The sequence below is a fragment of the Ochotona princeps genome, chromosome 2 (assembly GCF_030435755.1).
Source record: "Ochotona princeps isolate mOchPri1 chromosome 2, mOchPri1.hap1, whole genome shotgun sequence".
Lineage (NCBI taxonomy): Eukaryota > Metazoa > Chordata > Mammalia > Lagomorpha > Ochotonidae > Ochotona > Ochotona princeps.
This window is the reverse complement of record NC_080833.1, coordinates 53,215,816-53,239,273: the sequence shown is the minus strand read 5'-3', so window position 1 is coordinate 53,239,273 and position 23,458 is coordinate 53,215,816. Positions and strand designations below refer to the sequence as shown.

The window sequence follows — 23,458 nt, the reverse complement described above, 5'->3', positions numbered from 1 at the left end:
CTCTTGTTAACTGCTATAGAACAAGAGCCAAAGAGCAAGTCTAGGTGGGTGGACAGAGTTTAAGTTTGGTCTTAGATTGTATTTCCTCATCTTACAGCAATCTACTGCAGAGAGGGACACTAGACTTTGAGTCAGGGCATATAATTAGTATCGATTGTTAGTATCAATACTAACAAGGAATTTCTTTGAATTTTCATGTATCAGTGAACTCTGGTATTTTTCTGTTATAAAAGGAAGCTAATACTTGTCCTTGGTATCTATGAAACAAAAGCACAAAGAAAATGTAGTTTTTGTCTTTAAGCATTTATTGTGTACCTGCTATCGGCAAGGCACTGGCTTGGGCAGGCAGCATACAAACAGTGAATAAAAAGAGGCACAAGATCAAGAAGTTGTCCAACATAACAAAACTAAGAGTGTGGTACAGAGCAGTCACAGCTGAGCTGACACAACTCTGGAGGTACCCTAGCTTTCAGGCGTGGCCTGTGTTGCTGGGACATCCCCGAGACCACCCTCTCCCATGGCCCACTCTGTTCCCCTTCTTTCTCTCTCGGCTGCCAGTCTCCATTTCAGAGTCTGCTGCCAGAGGAGTCCAATTGGCTGCAATAATCTTCAAGTCATAAGAGTAAAGCAATCTGAAAAAGACACTGGGTCCTGAGGAGCAAGTGTGTTTTCCATGTGAGAGAGGCTAGCAGCGTTGTACTGCAGGATGACATATAATATGAGCAGGATTCCCTGCGACCTGAGTCCAGAAGAACTAACGAGAAGCAGTGAAAATTATAGCACAAAAGAATAAGTTCCACCTTCACCTCCACGGCAAAGGGGAATCATCAGAGGGTTTGGAGAAATGAGATCAGAGTAGGAATTCTCTGGCAGTTACAAGGTGAGGATTTAGCCAGTAGGCTATCGGGCCAGGTCTAACTTTTTTTTGGGGGGGGGGGGGAGGAAAGTCAGGTTTACAGAAATAAGGGGAGACAGAAAGCTCTTCCACCTGCTAATTCACTCCCCAAGCAACTGCAATGACCTGCACTGAGCCAATCTGACGCCAGGAACCAGGAGCTTCCTCTGGGTCTCTCACATGGGTGCAGGGTCCCAAAGCATTGGGCCATCTTCTGCTGCTTTCCCAGGCCACAAGCAAGGAGCTTTGGATAGGAAGTGGAGCAGCTGGGACGTGAACTGGCACCTGTATGGGATGCTGAAACTTAAAGGTGGAGGATTGGCCAGCTGAGCCATCATGTCAGCTGCAAAAGTTAACTTTTTAATTTAGTTTAATTAATGGAAAACAAATTATATGTATATGAGAATGTTCAGGATATAAGTATACTATAACATATATTTTAGTATATAGCCAGGGTACAGATAATAAAATATGAATTCAGTATGATGATTCATTTTAAAACCAGAAGAAAGGATAGATTTTGGAGTAGCTGAGTAAGTAACAAGAGAGCTTGAAGGGGAAATCAGAGGAAAGAACAGGGTACTCTCTTGGCCGACTTTTTTGTGCATATACATAATATACATATAAATTTATACAAATAAGTGGAACCATAAGCTCAAGTACCCTGATTTTTAACTTAATTTAGATGCTACACAAAGCATTAGCATATCTTTTATTACACTAATGGAATTAGGAAGCAGGATTAACAGGGTACAGAAAGAAAAAAAATACCAGATTTGGCTCATTTTTACTCTTTCATTTTGGGCTTTTAGTTTGAGCAGGGATTTTTTCCTGCTTTGTTACTAGGAAAACTTCTTGAATATTTAACAGATAATGTTTATGGTCCATTTGTTATGGCTCCTTGACTCAGAATGACATTGAATCCCTATAAACCCATCATAAATTGAAAACATTTGATACTATTCAGTGTTTAATGCACCTAACCTCTCACTGAATGCTATAGCTTAGCTTAGCCCATCTTCAACATGCTCAGAAACACTTATATAAGCTCTAATACAGTTGATTCTCTCATGCATGCACGCAAACAATTGCTTTGTGGACAAGATGGAATGTCGAAAACAACAAACAAAATCTTAAACACCCTGGGCAAAACTGTACCCTGTAGAGAATGGGTGGTCTCCTCATGGCCACATGTCTAACTGGGATCTGTGGCCTCTGCTAGGGTCCACCCTCTCAAGAGGGCATCATGTAGCACGTAGCTAGCCTGGCTAAAGACCAAGATTCCAAATGTGGTTTCTACTGAATGCATATTGCTTTTGCACCATTGGGATTTTTTTTTAAAGGCAGTCTCCAGTGCCTACCTGTACCTCCTGTAACATTTACTTCTCTAACATGAGTTATAAATGCCCCTTACACCCTGCGAGTCTTGTATCTCAACGAAGACCACAACGTTACCAAGATCGAAGTTTGCAACTTCAAATGCTCTTTAAATCAAACACAATAAAGAAAGTCCAGACATTTTTTCATTCAGCGAGAAAGATGAACTCCACTTCTACTCTCACCACAATTGCATAAGTCAAGAGAGCGAAAGGCAACTTTCCTTGGACTCTTCAAATAAACTCTCTTTAGGGATCAGGCCACACGGAAGAAAATAGCGCAGCAGGAATTTGGAAAAAAAAAGTGAGAAACTAGGGATGAAAGCAGGAAAGGACCTGAGCAAAACATTACCAGCACCATAATATAACACATGCACTGTCAAACTTTAGACATTTGAACGGATTCAGGGACAAGGAGTCAATTTAGTAAGTGGGGCTCTGGCAGGGTTTTCTTTTTCTTTTTTTTTATTTTTAAAGAGCGCACACACGTGTGTTGGATGGATGGATGGATGGATGGACACATGACTTAGTTTTGGATAAATGGAGCTCAGAATGGTTTACAATTTTATGTGAGTCTGCTTCTAGTAAGTCTGAAACTGTTATCAATTAAGAGCCCACTGATGGATTATATACAGTCTGAAAGAACCTGAGGGAGGACATCTTACAGACGTAAATGTTAGACATGTGATTGTGATTGCCCATGGAGTACACTAATTCTGCTCTGAAAGGAGACGTGAGCTGAAGAGGAGGAAGAGGGGAGACCGTGAGGTCACCCTTCCCTAACCATCATCTCTCTTGTGTTAGAAATGATGGCTCAAGTGTGTGGACCTCGGGATGCAACCAGTGCCTGGCTAGAATGGCCCCAAACTTCAAATGCAGTTAAGTTAGTTCTTAAATACCTTATATTGCCCAAAGATGTTGTATTCAGCCCTGTCAACTGTGCTGAGAACTCTTGTTAGGTAGTAGCCTGCACTTTGAGACATGCTCTTAGAAATGCCAAAATTCAATTTTAAGTCTGTGACTGTATCTTGCCTACTTCTCTCCGCACTCTAGATTCCGAACTATCCAAACTGTCCTAATCCTCTCCCCAGTAACAAATAAACACTGAAATAAAACAGTATCTTGTAGGAATGCTTGCTGATTTGCGCAGCTGCTTCACCTTGGTCATAGAAGGTAATCATAATACAATGAACAAGTAGGTCTTTAACTCCTCATCCACCGGTCTCCATTTTCAGCTGATGACTTTGCTTCCTTTTTCTCTAACACAGAATCACTAAGGATGGTATGTTCCCAAGTATCAGAGCCTACAGCACTACAGGCATCACCCTACAGGCATCTCTACCCACCTATTTTTCCTTCCCTTTCTTACTACAAATGAACTCCATCTACTTGGATGCTAACGCTTGCAATGCCTAACCAAGGAAGCTTTCATGTTATTAGCGCTGCTTTACAGGACCCTTCCAATTAGCATGTAAACTGCTGATTTTCTTGAGCCCATGGCCCTTCAGGTTTCCTTCAAGCAACCATCAAGAGTTTTTGGGCACAGTGTCACCAGTACCTCTTTCCCAATCCCAAGTGGTTGAATTCACTGGGATCATTCTATTCCACCCAATAACCTTCATCAAACTCACCAATAATCTACACATGACTAAATCCTACGGTTGACCCTGATCTTACAGGAGTGGGACCAAATGATGGTTTGATCTCTTCCTCTTTCTTAAAACACTTTGATTACTTAGTTTCAGGGATGTTAGTCTCTTGGTTCTTCCCCTACCAGACCAGCTCTTCCCTCTTAATGTTCTTTCCTGCTTCCGCTTCTCTCAGTATCTTCTAAGAAGTAAAGTACCTCAACACTCAGTCCCTTGAGCTCTTCTTTTCAACCAAGTCATTTGCTACATAGTCTTAATGAGTCTCATGATTTAAGTTCTACCTATACATAATGAATCTCACATTTATGTCTAACCAGGTCTAGTCCCTGAACATCAGACTTGAATAATCAACTCATCCTTCTATTTGGATTTTAATTAGCATCTCACACTTAGCTAATAAAAAACCAAACTACTGATTCCTCAGCTTCTCTCAGGATCACCATCACAACAAATGTCAACTCTCCTTACTGACAAGGCTAAATGTCTCAGAAGCCCTTCTTGACTCTCTTCTTACTCACACAACAAACGCCCTCCCCTCTGCTGCTCCCTTATCGAATCAGTCAGCAAATCCTTTGGTTTCTCTTCAAAACAGATTCAGAACTCAACCATTTCTTACCACGACCACTGCAATATACTATTTTAATATCTTCAGTACCTGCCACCTAGACTTTGTCATAATAATAACTTTGCCTTGAACAACCTACTTTTATTTATTTATTTATTTATTTCATTTTTATTGGAAAGGCAGATAGACAGAGAGGAGGAGAGACGGAGGGGAAGATCTTCCATCCATTGATTCACTCCCCAAGTGAGCCGCAACGGCCGGTGCTGTGCCAATCCGGAGCCGGGAACCAGGAACCTCTTCCAGGTCTCCCACGCGGGTGCAGGGTCCCGAAGCTTTGGGCCGTCCTCAACTGCTTTCCCAGGCCACAAGCAGGGAGCTGGATGGGAAGTGGAGCTGCTGGGATTAGAACCGGCGCCCATATGGGATCCCGGGGCTTTCAAGGCGAGGACTCTAGCCGCTAGGCCATGCTGCTGGGCTCCGAACAACCTACTCTTAGCACAAAAGCCAGTAAACCTTTTAGCTGAAGTCAAGCCATGTCTTCTTCCCCTTGTCAGGCCTCACTCCATGCCAATAGCTGCACTTATCATCCAGGGAAAAATCCTTAGTCCTTACAGTGATCACTAAAGTCAGGTTCCTGATTATCCAGCCTCCAACTACCTCTGGTCTAGTGGCTGTGCAACTTCTGAGCACATTAACTTCAGCCCAACTCACCCAGACCTCACCAATGAAACCTTTGGTAAAACAGTAAGTCTCCCTCCTCTTAACCCAAAACAAGAATATTTCCTTGGTCTGACCCCTGCATTATTCTTCCTTGACAGCACATTTACATATGTTATGCATATTGACATGTTCTGATCTAGCACAGAGGAAATGTTAACCACACAGAAGGAACAGAATAAATATTGAACTTCTCTAACTGTATATTATTCCAATAATATGTACGTAGAGAGGCTATCAAGTAAAAGAATGCCTCTGGTATTCACAAAATAAAAAAAGGTCCTCTACTATTTTTAGTAATGATAGAGTTAGATACCAACAATAAGTTCACTAACAGAACCAATGAACAGACATAAAACAAGGCAATAAGGATATAGCCTGACTACAGTAGTTCCCAGATCCCACAAGGTTTAGCTCGCTGGGGTAGGTGACATAGCTAGGGAACATCACTGTGGACTCCAACTTGGTATGTACTACTTGCAGCCTGTCCAAGTCTGCCCTTTCTTCTCTCTCTCTCTTTTTTAAAGATTTACTTATTTTTATTTCGAAGTCAGATATACAAAGAGGAGGAAAGACAGGGAGGAAAATCTTCCGTCCTATGATTCACTCCCTAAGTGACTGCAATAGCCTGAGCTGAGCTGATCCAAAGCCAGGAGCTTCTTCCAGGTCTCCCATGCTGGTGCAGGGTACCAAAGTCTTGGGTCATCCTCGACTGCTTTCCCAGGCCACAGGCAGGGAGCTGGATGGGAAGCAGGGCCACTGGGATTAAAACCGCCACTCACACAGGATCCTGACACATGCAAGCCAAGGACTTTAGCCACTAGGCCACCGTTCCAGGCCCCTTCTCATGGTCCCAATCTCATAGCTAGGAGTGATTTCCACAGAAACGCAACACCAGGTTCAGGATCTAGTATCAGAGAGTTTGAGGGATGCTGTCTACCAGAAGGGACAGAAAAGTATTTAAAAATAGTTAATAATTCCTTCTTACTTTTTTTTCCCTGATTATAGCGACTTAACTTAAAACTAAACATATCAATAAGAAAGTGGAAATATCCAACAAAAGATAGCTGTCTCCATTTCTGTGCAAAAATAAGCTGAATTATTAATTCAAATAGATATATCAAAATGGATGTCAACCATAAAAAGTTTACACACAATGTTGACTACATTGTGTCCTTTGGGGGCACATTTAAATCTGATCACTGAAGGTTGCTATTTCAGCCTTACATCTTCACATCCAGTGATGCACCTTGTATACTGACCATTTCTGAAAGAAAGTACTACATTCACGATCCCGGAGAACTGAGTTCCACCTGTGGACTCTTCCATGGTTTCCCCTGCCCAGTCCATGCTCTTATATACTCTGTTCTGTCACAGTTTCAATGCAGAAATTCTCATTTAGTTTCCTTTCTGGGAGTAAAGCCCATCTACTCCACAGTCTTCTAGAATCTCTGGCCAATTAAAAAATGGCTAAATCCAATATATAGATCCAGGTGATATGTACTTAGCAGAATTCTGTTGGACCATTTATCTAACAGCTGTAATTTTATTATCTTAAAGAAGCATAAAACTTAAAGCTCTTTCTTTCCAGACATAATAGATTACCCAGTTTGTGTAAATCCCAAAGACTACCATTGCTCTCCCAAACAGAGATTAGATGTGCCCCGAAAGCAAATATTCTAGGTTGCTGGATTCTTCCTTATGTGTCTCAATTCTTTACGCTTAGGATTAGATTCACTTTCTACAAAATAAAAGAAGCCACAGCACCTCTCCTGGTTCCAGATTCTACCTTGGTAAACATCTGAGCGTTGCGAATGATGTGAATTGCAAAATTCTTTACAGTCTTAAAAGGCAAAACCTCTGGGTTCTGATGCCCGTAAGTCAACAAGTGTACATAAGGAAAAAAAGATGCTGTGGAAATCTAGGTCAAGAAAGCAAAGATATGTGCTACTTTAGAACAATAAACAGTTATACAAACACCTTGCTAGTAGCTATTATCACCACACAGAACCTAATTCCAGTGAGACCACAAGAAAGCGCAACCTTAACAGATACAGTATTATGGTACCAAGTTTATCAGTAGAAAACTTGTCCCATTCTTCCAAGAAAATCCCCAAACAAATGAAAACTTAATAGGTAATACGACTGAAATCCAGCAACTCCTACTAATTTCCAAAATTAAAAAAAAATGTACAACATTTAAAAAATGAGATACTGAAGTGAAACACCAACAAGGTATTTGGCATGTACCATGTGCAGTTTCAGAGCAGATGCTTAAAACATGTAAGTATGATGGCCTGTCGTCCACTCTTTATTTTGAGGACTAATTTTCCAGCAAGAAACACTCAATAGCATATGACATTTTTCTTCAAAATTACAAAAGCTATCTGAAGTAATACATTTATTTCATCTATTCTGGTAGAACACAGTACATCTTGATAAAACCAACAGATTACTGACCTGAATTTAAGTCTCGCCCTGGATTGAAGGCCCGACTGTTAACAGTGGTAGAAAGTCGATCACAACTAATTGTTCTAGACACGTTAGTGTTAAAGTTTCCATCAAACCTGAAATAATAGAAGAGAATTAGAAACCATTATTTACTTGTGATTCAAAACAGAAAAGCCAACCAATAAAAATAACACTGATACCGTATGTCAAAGAGGTCATAACGTAGGAAAACTGGGACTTGTCAGCAAATATTCACAAAAGTAATTCCAGAACAGTGTGTGTGTACATGGCGGTGAGGGTTTTCTGTAACTACGGAATTTAGAAGTCAAGTTCAATTTTAGGGAGATTAAAAAAAACAACACTGATCTTGGAACTAACTTTTCCCTAACGAATTTGAGTTGGTACTATTGATAAAAATCATGCAGAAAACAGATGACACAATATATATTAGAATTACAAAAAAATCAGACTTAAGCTCAGACATTACATGTAAAACAGAATTCTATCTGAAAACCAATGCCAGAGTACATAAACAGTTGTGAAGAGGAAGAAAACGGCAAAGGTCTGGTTTTGAGTCTCTTTCTGCTACTAAAAACTGGGTGACCTTAAAAAAATTATTCAGCTAGTCTGAACCTTAATTTCCTTACCTGAAAAAAATGACTAAAAACTTATTTTCCAAAACTGTTAAAACATTAGAAACAATATATGGAAATTTTCATGGGACATGATATTCAGCTTGTATCTGTTAGATTGTAACGCAAATAAGGCTATGGTCTTTTTGTTTTTTTACTTCCAGTGGATTTATCAGGATGCTACTTAACCTTTAACAATGCTAGTGCTATGGCTAGCAGTTGCTCAATAAATGCTGAAGTGGAATCAACAGCCCATGTGCTAGACAGAACATCTGCAAGACTAACAAGAAAATGTGCCAACAAATTTATACATAGTCCTTAAGAGTCAATTAAATCCAAAAATGATGACAAACATTTTGAATTTCTAACTAACGCATTTGGGATTTCAAATACCAAGGACTCTTAATGTATCTAAGAGGTTTTTCTTTATATATATATATATATTCATTTATTGATTAAGTACATTGTATTACATGACACAATTTCATAGGTACTGGGATTCCCTCCACCCCCTTCACCCCAAACCCTTCCCCCATGGTGAATTCCTTCACCTTGATGCATAACCACAGCTCAAGTTCCATTGAGATTCCCTAATTAAAAGTTCACACCATACAGAGTCCAGCATCCCACTTGTCCAGTTCAAGTTCAATGGCCTCTTAGGGAGGCCCTTTCAGGTTTGAAGGCAGAGCCAGCAGAGCGTCACCTCGATCAATTAGAACCTCCAACAATATCATCAGCAACAGTCCAGGTATGATGAGGCTGGTGCAGAGTCCACTGATTGACATAGTCCATCTTAGAGTTTCCCCTTGTCCAGTTTTCCGCTGGAAGCATATAGCTGAGGTGGTTGATTGATCTACTCCATTTTCTATCTTTTCTTGGTTAATGTGTTGATTCCTCCATTTTGTTTGGGGGAATCCCCAAAAAAACTTTGAAGCATTCCCAGTCCAGCCTCCTACATGTACTACTAGTAAGCACAGTGCCCGCCACCGTCCATCACTCCGATCAGCTGGTGGTTTTACACCCTGGGTTGGTTTTATTCTGAGCCCCAACCTCCATTGGAACCAATGAGTATCGCAGCTCTTCCCGGCTCTGCCCATCACACTCTCGTCCCTCACCTAAACCAGTGGGAGCTGTGCTGGTCGGGTGTTGCATTCCCTACTGGCACAGGCCATTTCACCTTGGCATTTTGTGTTTTGTACTGTTTTTGTTTGTTTGTTTGTTTGTTTGTTTGTTTGTTTTTTTTAAATCGCAACCAAACCCAGCCAGGCCCCCACACAGTTCCAGCGCTTGGGCTTGCCAGTGGATGACGTGAACTGACTCTGCCTGGTCTGCCCCCAACCCAAGCCAAATGTATGCCAGTGGGTCACATTCCAAAGCCTCTTCTGGGTTGCTTACCTCCATGCTTCCTGCGTTTATTTGTAGAGTCAGTGTCCTGTCAGAGGAATTGTTCAGATTCCTCCCTCTGACTCCTTCCTGGTGTCGGGCTTCACGCATACCAGCAGGTCCTTTGGCCAGCACCGCTCTTCAACCCATTCTGGTTCCTGCTGTTGAGAGTTTCAGCCCAGCCACGGCTCGTCCATACCCACGTATATCTCATACAAGGCTCAGTTGGGGTTGAGGCCTAGCTGAGCCGTCCCACATCTATCCTGGTCCTCCGGAGCACCGAACTGTGTTGTGGCCTAATCCGGCATGGTGCGTCAAGTCCGAATCCATATTTGTGCCAAGGGATTACAACTGTGACCCGACCAGAACTCAGCCCCCTTCCAGTTCCTGCGCCCCTTAGTGGTAGGCTCCACGCAGCCAAGGCCTCCCCCACGCTCCCCAACCAGGCCTGTTGCCAGCCAGTGTTAAGTATGCCAGAGGTTGCTCTGGGTCAGCTCAGCACGTCCCATAGACTGTCATGCCTCCTGCATAGACTCCACCGGCCCTTCTAAACTGTCCAATGGGGTCAGAGTTTCCAGGGGATTGGTCCACGCAGGCCTCAAACATTCTAGCCCCGAGTATGGTTCTCGAATGCCAGTCAATGTCATAGTCCTGCCTTCTGTGACCCCTCTGCTGATCCCTCATCCTATCAGGTAATGGGGTATCCTGCTAGACAAGCCCGGAATTTTGCTTTTCACTGAACTGATGTTGGCAATCTGCACTATAAAGTGACTACAGGTTCTTCAGTGGAAGATTGAATGCCATTGAAAATCTTAAGGTCAAGTCGCCCGGCCCCCTCCTGGATCCTGCTAGCTCCTCCCCCGCTCCAGCCGCATGGTGCGCTGGGGCGTTCCCAATCCGCTCCTCAGGGTCCCAGGACAGCCTCCCCGCACCCAAAAGGAGGCCATCAAACCAGGACCCGGCAAATCGGGAAGCTGCCCGAGAGCCTCTCTCCCCATGTACGTACGTACGTGGTGGAAAGCTTGGCTGTGTTAGGCTGAATCGTAGCGGGGACCCGAGTACCCGGGCCGCATGGCTGCCCGGGGTCAAGCCGCTCGGCCCCCGCCTGGATCCTCTCTAAGAGGTTTTTCAAATGAACCTAACTGGGGACAAGGATGTTAAAAACTTTACATCCTAAATGCCACTAGTGAAACTCCATTAACACTGATGGAGCATCTATAAAATGGGAGAAATAAAATCAATCAGGATCAATTTAGTGATTTAAATGAACTTTATCTGTTGAGAGCATCTATAATATAAACGAGCTGTTAAACTGAACTGATTGTACTGGCAGGGGAACTAACCCTTCACACCCCGAACTGGTTTCAACAGCAAAAGTTAAACACTCTTGCTTCATCACATGTCTCATAAGAAGATGTAGCTGGATATCTAGGGACCTGTAGTCCATGCTCTGTTCAGTGCAGAATTATACCAAGTATGTCAACTGGGCCTTGGAGGACACAGTTGCTTCACCAACATGGCTGTTCTTCCTTGGACGTGCTCCAATTTGTCTAAATGAGAAGAGTGCTGCCTTAAACGTCACAGATGGAGAGAAACAGAAGAGATCAATGCAGCAGCAGCTGCCTATGTGAATGCAGGCCAAGTTGTATCACTATCATCTCACTTTTCTCCATGTGTTAGCCAGCTACATTAAATACATTTCCTCACAAACATCTTTATAAAAGGCCAGATAATCAACATTTTAAGCTTTGTGGATCCTAAGTTTCTTACAAACACCAAGCTCTGCCATTAGAGTGAAAGCAGCCACAGAGAAGACATAAAAGATTGATGGCAGCTGTATTTCAGGAAAATTTCATTTTTAAAATTAGGTGTTGTGGCCAGACCACCATGGATCTAGACTAAGGCAACTCAAGAGAATTCTGAAATGCTGAAAGTATATTATTTTTACACTGTCTGGTATGGTAGCCACATGTGGCTACTGAGCATTTGAAATGTGGCCAACAAAGGAGGCATTCCATTTTCTGTTTTATCTACTCTTCACTTAAAAGTAAATAGTCACTAGACAGTGGATAGCATATTGAACAACGCAAATCTAAGGTCCCCTGATTACTTCCCTGGTCAATTTTTCAGGTAAAAAAGTCATAAGTGACTTTCTCAGAACAGCTCCTCCTGGTAACGGATGACTTTTCAAGTCTGCATCAGGTGCCTTCACATTCTTGAAGAGCAGGAGCCATGAGTTAAAATGCCTGGTTACATTTGTATTCTTCATGAATCATGACCCATGAATAAACAGAGTCCCATGACAGCAGGCATCGTGGCTCATTGGTTTTGTCCACTTCATGCTTAGCAATGGTCTTGCTAAAAGTAGATATTCAGGGGCTGTGCTGTGGTGTACCAAATTTAAGCTGTTGCTTGAACCACTGGCATCCCATAGGGAAGATGGTGATATATCCATGGAGAGTTGTATTTGCTGAGTCAGAACCCAAGAAGACTTGAACCCATCACCTAACTGCTTTCTAAGGATGAGCCATTACTCTGCTTCACTTTCAGTGACATGAGGAAGAAACTGGGGAAAGCAGCAACTTGAGAAGGTAACTGACCAATCATTTAGCACACTGGTAAGTGTGGGGAGGTCTCCTTCCACCTGGTGGGGGCTCTGCAGCCAGGACACTGAAAATGTCCAAGTCCAGCCCTAAGGTGCATGGATTTCTCAGGCCGTTGTAAAAATGTAATCTGGCTCTTGAGACCACAGAAACTTGGGAACCACTAACGCGAGTTGTTTAATTTTCTTTCCTAAAAAGATCACTTCTAAGAGAACTAAAGAAAACATTTTTATAACAAAAATGGTGGTGACTCATTAACAGAAGTAGGTGCTCGGTAAATACTGGTTAGTCATAAAACGGTTTCACAATGTAGTACTTGTCATCAATAATCTACCCAACCTTCGTTTCCCATGATCTAATCCATGCTTTTCTGACCCCTACTGAGATGGTCTCCAGTGTCTACTGCACCCATTCTCCAATGTCCAGCACAAGCCATCCTCCTTGCCAGTCCCCAATGTGATCAGTCTTTCTATCTTACGGCTGACTTCTTCGCTGTGTCCTTTCAGGGTTACTACGATCTCATAGTCACATCCACAAGATGCAAATAAGCAACACTGTTCACTCAATAGCACCTGCATCTCACAATGGTTTCAACTGCGTCCAGTTTTCTTCTCTCACATATGCTGAATGTTAGCCACATATTCATCAGCAAAGTCAACTCTTGAAAAGCCCAGAAAGCCTTGTCCTGCTTCTCTCACTGGATCTGCCACTGCTCTGCCAGTCAGGAAAGGAGGTAGGAGTCAGAGGGGCTTCTGAGATCAGGAGGAAGAGCATGTATAGGATTGGCGGGCTGCCTGGGAATATCAGACGCAAAATGTAGGTGACGTAGTATAGTGAAGGTTAATCTCTCTCTCTCTCTGCTCCAGTCTCAAAGTCCTAATGCCTGTTTCTCTTATTAGGCTCCAAACACACGAGAAAAACACACTTAGCTGTTTGGGTTCTGTTAGGTATCCCCAGGTCCCAGAGGCACGGCTGCCTTGCCAAAGACAGGAATGCATTTTATATGTGTGTGTGCTTTTAAGAAAAGTGATTTATAAAAAAAAAAAAAAAAAAGAAAAGTGATTTATAAAAAAGAAATATTATTTAACCTAATTTTGGGACTGTGAAAAAGGAAGTTCATGTTTAAGATACTGTATAAAGACATGTCAGTGACTCTTCGGGGTTACCTGAAATACTTTTTCCATTGAGTAATATATTAGTTCCCAGGCACATGTGTATAATTTTAGCCTTATAGAAAGAGCAAGAACTAAAAACATCATTGATTTTCATATAAAATGAGAAGGTACTCCAACTTAAGAGGTTTGGTTTACTTCATTCTTTATATCTGTGCTTTAAAAAGTTAGTAATGAAGATAGAAAAATCCTATCTAAATCTCCTTTAGATTCTGGTCTAAAAAACTGGTGATATTGGATTATGTCTGTTTTCTATATTTATTTTCACAAGATAAAACCACTGCTAGAAATATGGTTTCAAGAGAAATAACTCCATCTCTCCAGCCCCACTTAAAAAAAAAAAAAAAAAACAACAAAAAAAACTTCCTTCTGGATTTACTTTCATGAACAACTGATCGAAACTGCATCCCGAGGGAGAAAACAGAACTGTGACTCCCACTTTGATCTCTTCCCCATGGAGAAATTCACTCCCTGCCTGCCTTGCAAGATGTTCATTTGATTGACGTTTGCTCTGATGTGCAAACTGCTTTGAACTTCAGACATTTAATTCCCATCAGGCTGCAGTCATTTTTATTCTCCTTCAACAGGATTTACAAGCAGGAGATCAGCAAATGTAGAAGATAAAATAAATTTGCAGAAGCTTTGAATCTTACATCAAAACAGCATTCAAGTGAGTTCCAATTGGATTTCATTCAGCCTCGATTCACAGTGTAAATCAAGTTTCAGTGGAGCCCCAGTTAGAAAGGAAGGAATATAAAGGACACACACACACACACACACACACGCACACACTCATTCACTCACTCACTCTAGTTGGGGTTTACTTCCTGAGTCCCTCTTGGTCTTTGTTGAATTTCCTGGGGAAGGTGATTTGTCAGGGAAATCACTCAGAATCCCGGGCTTTCCCTAACATTTCCAAGGAAGCCTGCCCAATTTACCACACGGCAAACAAAAACCACACCCCTAGTGTGTGGGCGGTGGTGAAATGTGGCATTGTTCAAGGATACATTTCCAAGGTAATGATTTAAAAAGAGCAAATCCCTGTAGATTTCTCAGAAGAGCAAGACTTACATTGATCATTGATTTCATGCACAAAACCAATGTAATGATGGCAAAGGGGCCAGGAATGTGGCTCATTCTTTAATCACAGCCACAATACTGTGCTAAGTGCAAAAGGTCAAAAGAAAAATCACCCATTCTTCTGAAAGCAAAACATCCTATCTGATAAGAAGGGAGTGTGGAACAAATACTGGCAGCTTCTCGTGGTGGTCACTGGACAGGCAGGCTCTGTCAAGTTCTTTTTTAAGAGCAGCACAGTCTGGGGAAGCCACGGAGGCCCAAATCCCAAATCAGTAGCTGCAGGGGCTTTCAAAGCAATGTGTGCGTGTGGGCCGTCTGCAGAGTGAGCAGACCCCAGGAACCCTGCCTGGTGAGGTCTGGGTGACTGGGTGATGGCATGAACAGCCATCGAACCAGGCTCCCGCTTACATGGTCATTCTGGGAAGCAGCCCGTTCTCCAAATATTTGAGCAACACCAGTTGAAAAGAATTAAACAAGAGCCTCCTTATCTTCCACTTAACTACCCCTGAGGATAAAGTTAAACAAAGAAAGAGCTAAGATAAAAATCAAACATCTGCACGGGCAAATATTTAAACTCTGTTTGAATGGTTGAGGGAAGGGGGTAAGAGTAGGATCACTTCAAAAAGGAACTATCACATTTATAAAGTAAATGATACTCAAACTCCCTCCTCACTACAGTGTTTACTTATTCAAACACCTGAATTAATGGGCAAACTGAAAAGCTGTCAAGTAACGTGTAATCATGGCCCGAAAAATGGTTTTTCCTTCCATTTATGTAGAGATTGCAGTGATAAGTCACATTCTTTTTGTTCTTATCTGTAAGAAGGATGGAAACCTTCGGGGTCCAGTCCCTCACCCGGACTGGTAACAACGGCTGGTTTCAAATGCCCTTGCAAGGTGAGGCATTCAGAGCCATAAAGCATCTCCCTTTCTACAAGCCTCCAGGTATCACAGGAACCAACCCCATCTCATTTTCACCATTTATCCATCATCACAGAAAGGTCCTGCTGTGAACTTGTGTCTCAATCTCATACTTGGATGGTATTATCTGCTTAATCTGCGTTCTCACATAAACAGAAAACTGCACAGGTGAATTGGAAATGGGTTCATTAACATTTCAAATACTGATCCTATCTTCTATATTGAGGTGGGGGCGTGGACATCAGAAGAGGAGTATTTGCCAAAAGAATCAAGTAGAGGACAGGACAACCCAACAGGATCAACAGGCTTGCTCTGTGTTGCCCCTCAGTGCCCTTGTCCATTGGGCCAGTTGACTCAAACAAGGGCTCAGCATTACTTATTTACCATTGTTTGTTTATATACACTCTCCCTGGCTTGGAAGGCAAAAAGGGAGAAAGGCTGGTACTTCTTTATTCCCAGGGCTGCTCCACAGTTGACCTGGAAGGCATCAAACCTTAATGGCTGCTGAAGGAACAAATGGGGAAAATCAAAGAGATGGGAAGCCAGAGGCTGACAACGGGGTGTGCTCTCATCCCTGCTATACACTGGCTCATTAGCAAAGAGTGAGTGGTACAACACCAACACCGAAGAGGAGCACCAGGGATCTCAGAGCTAGCAGGTGAGCTTGGAGAGGAATTGGTTGCATTTCTCAGGTACACATGGCAGGGCACATAAAATGCGTGATTTTTACGGCTGATGAACCTACAACGCGAATTACTGACCCAATACTAAAAGTGTCTAAAGCCATGGGAGTGAAGGTTGATATATACCAGACAAGTCCCCCCAGAAAAGAAATTACAGACAAAACAATTTGTCTTGACCTTCATCAAAATACTTTGTATAAAAGAAATTTGTAAAAGCTAATGGGAAGGTTTTTGAATTGTGGCTACGACAGGGCTGGTGGTGGCATCTGCTAATTTCTGCTATGTTGATCACATTTTAAAAAGAAAGGAAAATTGAAAAATAAAACACATCTCTACCTAAAATTCAAACAATGCAGCTTGTGAAACCCAACACTGTAAGGAGCTAAGCATCTCCTCCTTTCAATGAAGGTCACATTCAAGAGCGGAAGGACCCAAACTGCAGAACACCGGGTCAGCCCGAGGAACCAACCAAGCAGGTTAGAAACACTGCAAGACCACATGGTAGCTCCCATGGAGACAGATTCTCAACAGGAACACAGTTGCATCTCAAAGGCAAATAACCTGTGCCAATATTACCACAGGTCAAGGTATATTGCCATTAGAAAAAAAAATCATTTGGCTGACTGCTGGCACCTCTGTCTTTGCCTGTTCCACTTCTATTCAGCTCCCTGGTAATGTCCGTGGCTCTTAAGTACCTGGGCCCTTTCGCCCAAGCCAAGGATCTAGGTGGAATTCCTAGTCAAATGGCTTCGGCTGTGACTCCAGCCATTTTAGCCACTTGAGGAGTGAGCCAGCAGATGGAAAATCTGTCTCTTCCTCCTCTCCTTCTTTCACTATGCCTTTCAAATAAATATGTTAAAAATCATTTGGAATCAGGAAAGTTACAATTCAGACTCACTACCCTGAGCCTTGCCACACCCTCCCCGAGCCCATTTCCTATCCACAAGATGGGAGAGAGCTCTGAGAGGGAGTTCTTGCCTTTTCCATTGTCCAGGATTGCAGGCGGAATACAATCAGTTAAATAGTATTTATAGAAGGAAAGCCCAAGGAAGTATTTCACTGAAACATGTGCAACCCTTTTGAATAATTTAACTCAGTTAAACAATGTCACTAAGTAGGTTTTCAGAAACACCAAGTGTGCCACAAAACCTTTACTGGTACCAGTACCTGGGAAAACCGCATCTTTCAGTCAGCCTGTGGATTATATCTTTTTTTAAAAAAGGGACTGGAGATGGTAATGTGAAATTTGAAAGAATAAGATTTGCCATCAGTGCTTTGAGGGTGAAAACACAAAGCATGCCTGCCGAGGGAAAGGATAAGACTTACAATAAAATGAAGTTGTCAGAGACCAAGCCTGCCATTACTTGACCTTGTGACACAAAGCGAACCAAGGTGTAAGACGCAACACCTGGCAAGACCTCCATGTTTTATTTCTCCTAAGAACAGTAACAATAAGAAAAAATATCTGTGTTTCAACATTTAAAATCACAGGGAAAAAAAGAGGATCTGTCTACATACTGGTCAGCTATATATCTAAAAATACCATTTCATAAAAAGCTCATCTATGTTTTATCATATCATTTAGACCAGGAATTAAAACTCTGCCCTGTTTCCTGGGTTGCCCTGCAAATAATCTAGTTATGAGGGAGGAAATATCCGTGGGATGAAAACAGTGATACCACTGCAAACTCTCAACTGTTCGCCAAACATCTTTCAAGAATGATACACGTGCAATTCAAAACCCAAATCAGCAGCCTCCTAAATTGACCCTCTTCATCTTCCAAGTGTTCTGCTGTACGTCTTCACTCTTACGTGTACAGAATCTTCTAAAACACGCAATCCAAAACTTAGAGGCATCTTTAGAAACCTCCTGACCCTTCAAACCTCAAATAAAACTAGTTGCCAGGTTCTACATATTCTCCACCCCCCTTTTTACATCCCATGTAACCACTGTCATCGCAGATGGCTCCTGTTTTCCTTGGATTACCCCTTAAGCTGTCATTACTTTGCTCTGTGACTATCACATTGGTCCTACTTGATGACCAGTCTACTTCTCCACCAAAATCATTTTTTTTTTTCTAACTAACCAGTCTCTTCAAATCATGAGCCTGACCACAGCCTGTTCTTCGCTACAGCCTGCAGAGAAATTCCCAGGCGAACTGTGCTTTTGTGCATCCCCCAGCATACCCACAAGGTACAGCTCCAACTGGGTCCTCCACCTCACCATTCTCAGGTACTTTATGCACACTGCTGTTTCCTGGCTTGAAGTGTTTATCCCCTGGTTCGGTTTTGGGATGCTCCGACCATTTTCCCACCATATTAAAGGATTTACACTTTTGATCTCCAGGAGTCTGAAGGTTAGTCTTGTGGCACAGCATATCAAGCTGACACTTGGTGATGCCAGCCTCCCATATCACAGTGCTGGTTTGTGTCTTGGCTGCTTTGCTTCTGACCCAGCATTCTGCTCATGTACCTGGGAAGGCAGAAAAGATGATCCAAGTGCTTGGGTCCCTGCCACCCACGCAGGAGATCTTGATGGAGTTTTGGGTTCCGGATTTTGGAAGTAAATCAACAGATCTCTTCCTGTCTTTCCCTTACCTGGTCACTCTGCCTTCCAAATAAATAAACCACAAGATAAAGGAGTCTGGATTTCTGTCATACATTTGCTCCAGCCTGCCTTCCGGACTAGAATTTACTCTACATATGCTCCATGACTTCCTGCAAGGAAAACTGGTTTTTACTCTTCCACCAGCATTGGATTTAATACAATGTCTCTCACATTACCTTGCATAGACATAACAGACAAGTTCACTTGAAAATGATATGGGGCTGGTGCTGTGGCAAGTAAAGTTACCACCTGCAGTACCAGTATTCCATGTGGATGCCATTCCTGGCTGTGCCACTTTGATCCAGCTTTCTATTTATGCATCTGGGAGAGCAGCTGAAGATGACTCGAGTGCTGGGACTCCTACAGTCACGTTGGAGACATGGAAGAAGCTCCTGGCTACTGGCTTCACATCAGTCTAGTTCTGTCAGTTGCAGCCATTTGGGGAGTGAACCAACAGACAGAAAATTTTTTCTCTGTGTGTTATCCTTCACCCTGAAACTGCCTTTCAAGTAAGTGTTAGAAAAATGATATGCATAGCTACCTATATTTTTGTGCATTTAAAAATTCAACTGGTGCAAGATTATAAAAAGTGATTAATAACTGAGTTGACATCAACTTAAATTTCATAACAAAGCTTATGATAATGGAATAACATTCAGGTGAAAACACTACTATGGATGGGTAGAAAACTACCAATATGGTTCAACTGTAAAATTATTTTTTTTTAAAGATTTTATTATTATTGGAAAGACGGATATACAGAGAGGAGGAGAGACAGAAAGGAAGATCTTCCATCCGATGTTTCACTCCCCAAGTGTGCCGCAACGGGCCACGCCGCCGGGCCCCTCAACTGTAAAATTATTTAACAATATTAATTTCTGCCTGGAGGACGAATAGCTTGATCATTCTATACTACCACTGCAACTTGAAAACTAAAGACAATTTGCTACTGAGTCCTGACTTCTTTGGCAAATATTTACCAAGGCCCTATTCCAGCAAGGTAGTGAATGTAAAGAAGAATTTGACAGGGCCTCTGAACTCAAGTGACAAAGAGATGAGAAGGCACACAAAGTACCACCTGGTGCCAGCCCTCACAGTTTACCCAGAATCAACATCGACCCCCTGATTCTTCCCTCTTGCAAAACCCAACACAGAGGAAGTCAAAAGCCATGTTAAGTTCAGGCTTTTTCCTGTGCCTTCCCTACATAAATGAAATCAGGCTGACTCTAGCTGTTACACTGGTGACAAGTAAAACTCCTTTAAGGCTTGTGTCTCGCCATTAGATTGCGTTCTTAAATGAATGTTCTCATTTAAGCAACATTTATTAGTGCCTCTAATGTGTCAGAAAATAGGGAAGAACAGGATAAATACTGTTTCTTCACTGATGGAGCTCACTGCCTATGGAGCGACCTAGCATCTGAGGGCCCTGTGACGTGATGTTAATCGAGCCTCCCAGTCTATTCCATCTGTAGCTCTGGCAAAGAACACTCCTGTGCTTCTGCTTGTTGCCAGCCAGTGGTTTTCTTTATGTTCATCTGGAAATAAGTGTTCTCCTAGAAAGTTCTTTCTCTACATCTGCATTTGTTCAAAACCGTCTCCTATTTCAGTACCCAGTTGCAATGTTTCTTCCATAAGCATTCTACTAAGCTCTATTACATCAAATGAATAAATGAGTGAGTGATTTAACCTCGCAGTACTATTACATAATTTCTCCCTCTACTGTCAAATATTTTCTTCCAGGTAACCTTTAAAAAGATGAAAGCAATTTTCTCACAGAATCCAGAAGTTACTAATTGAGCAGTAGGCTAAATGTCTTTATTATTTAAAACATCCGTCTATTTAAGATTTATTTTATGGGGCTGGTGTGATAGCCTAGTGACTAAATCCTCACCTTGCATCCACAAGGATCCCATATAGGTGTTAATTTGTGTCCTGGTCCCGGATGCTACACTTCCCATCCAACTCTGATTGTGGCCTAGGAAACCTGGGGACCTTGTACCAATTTGGGAGATCCGGAAGAAGATCCTGGCTCCCGGTTTTGGATCAGCTCAGCTGCGACCACTTGGGTAGCAAACTAGCAGACAGAAGATCTTTCTGTATCTCCTTTTCTCTGTAAATCTGACTTTTCCATAAAAATAACTAAATCTTAAAAAAAAAAAAGATTTTATTCATGGGGCTGGTGTTCTTGCACCATGGGAAAGGCGCTGGCTGCTATACCGTAATCCTACACGAGAACTGATTTGTGTCCTAGTTGTACCACCTTGGACCCAGCTCCCTGCTAACGGCCTGATATGAGTAGTGGAAGACGGTCCAAGTGTTTGGACCCCTGCTACCCATGTGGGAGACTCAGACAAAGGGTTAGACTTGAACTAACCCTGGTTGTGTCAGCCACCTGGGGAGTGAATCAGTGAATGGAAGATTTCCTGTCAAACTTTCTCTGTAACTCTTTCAAATAAATAAATCTTTCAAAAACTTACTCAATTTGAAAGGCAGAGCAACAGTCTGTCTTTCTCACACATACAATCTTTGATCTGATGGTTTACTTTTCAAATGGCTGTATCAGTTAGGTCTGGGCCAGGCCCAAACTGGAAGCCAAGCACTTCATGCTGGTCTTTGATATGGGTAGCAGTGGGCCATCTACTGCTGCATTAGCAGGTGCACTGGCAGGAAGCTGGATTAGAAGCAGAGCAGCTGGGACCCTGATACAGGGTGATGGCTTAACCCAGTCTGTCACAACACCAGCCCCAAGGCAATTCTTTTCCACATGGTGGAGGCTGAGTTGATTGAAAAATAATAAAGCAACACTAAGGCTGACACAGTAGTGTAGCAAGCCAATTCTCAGTCTGCAGTGACAGCATCCCATGAGAGTGTCAGTTTGAATGTTGGCTGTTCCTCTTCTAATCCAGCTCCCTGCTAATGGTCTGGGAAAGCAGCAGAGCATGGCTCAAGACTTTGAGCCCCTGTACCCACCCCAAAAGAAGCCTCTGGATCTTGGTTTCAGACTAGCACAGCTCTGACAGTAGCAGCCATTTGTGGAATGAACCAGCAGATGGAAGATCGATCTTTCTCCCTGTGCATCCTTTCTCTGGAACTTGGACTTTCAAGCAAAATAAACTAATATTAGAATACTTTCCACTTCTTAAAAATAAAAATTCACGTTTGAGTACAGTATAAAAACAAGTAAAACATGGGTCTGGAACGGTGGCCTAGCAGCCAAAGTCCTCGCCTTGCACGTGCACCAGGATCCCATATGGGTGCTGGTTCTAACCCCGGCAGCCCCACTTCCCATCCAGCTCCCTGCTTGTGACCTGTGAAGGCAGTCAAGGATGGCCCAAAGCCTTGGAACCCTGCACCCGCGTAGGAGACCTAGAGGAGGTTTCTGGCTCCTGGCTTTGGATTGGCACAGCACTGGCCATTATGGTCACTTGGGGAGTGAATCACTGCACTGAAGATCTTCCTCTCTGTCTCTCCTCCTCTCTCTGCAGCTTTGTAATAAAAATAAATAAATCTTAAAAAAAAAAAAAAAAAAGCACCCCTGGCTTGAAGCCAAGTCCATTAAGATTGGAAATCAGAGCTTTTAAATTTAATATAAATTGCTAAATAGCCTAATAAAGGGATATAAACCTTATGGGTCAGTATCTTAACCACCAACACTAACAGCTCTGAGTAACCACTGATCACATGATGCCAATAATACCTAAAGAATTTGAAATGTGAATGGAAATTACATAACACGTAAATGATACCAGCTGATTTGCATAGAAAAATAATGCCTCAAAATTAGACTTCTTTCCAGGTAGCTCATTAACATGGATATTAACTTTTTCAAGGGAAGAAAGATAGGAGAACACAGCAAAAAGTTCCCATCTCAATACGAAGGTCTGATAAAAATGAAACTTCAAGAGCAGGTTTTGCAACCCAATCCATTCTTTCTTTTGGAGTGTGATAGTTATACTAAGGTGGCAACTTGGCTAGGCTATGATCAAATACTATTCTAAATGTTTCTGTGAAGTCATTTTTCAGATGCTGAGTAAAGCGGATCAGTCTCCACAAAGTGGATGAATCTCATACAATCAGACCATAGTGGATAAAAGACTCACCTCCCCTACGCAAGAGGAATTCTAGAAGCCTTGTCTCTCCAGATGCGTCTGCCTTAATTCATTTTTACTTGTAACCCCACAATCATGTGAGATGTTAAAATAAACATCTCTTTGTATGTGTGTAGACACACACGTACCCTATGAGTTCTGTTCCTCTAGGGACCCTTGAGTGACACCAGTTAAAACAGTGTTTGTTTGTTTGTTTAAAGATTTTATTATTATTGAAAAGCCGGATATACAGAGAGGAGGAGAGACAGAGAGGAAGATCTTCCATCCGATGTTTCACTCCCCAAGTGAGCCACAACGGGCCGGTACGCGCCAATCGGATGCTGGGAACCAGGAACCTCTTCCAGGTCTCCCACGCGGGTGCAGGGTCCCAATGCATTGGGCCGTCCTCGACTGCTTTCCCAGGCCACAAGCAGGGAGCTGGATGGGAAGTGGAGCTGCCGGGATTAGAACTGGTGCCCATATGGGATCCCGGCGCGTTCAAGGCAAGGACTTTAGCCGCTAGGCCACGCCGCTGGGCCCAAAACAGTGTTTGTTTAGAAGAATTAAAGTCAGGACCTATGTTCTTTGCTTCGTTTGCTCCATGATGAGTTGGAATAAGAGGATAGGACTCTTGA

The 23,458-nt window shown here is 42.5% G+C and overlaps 1 protein-coding gene across 1 annotated transcript in view; it reads right to left on the bottom strand.

Moving 5' to 3' along the window:
• The window catches only part of CACHD1 (cache domain containing 1), a 214,850-nt gene that overhangs the window by 68,960 nt on the left and 122,432 nt on the right, over positions 1 to 23,458 (bottom strand). Inside the window, exon 4 of the mRNA XM_058657546.1 lies at positions 7,663 to 7,769. Coding sequence (XP_058513529.1) covers positions 7,663 to 7,769 — 107 coding nt within the window. The remainder of the gene's footprint in view (positions 1 to 7,662; positions 7,770 to 23,458) is intronic.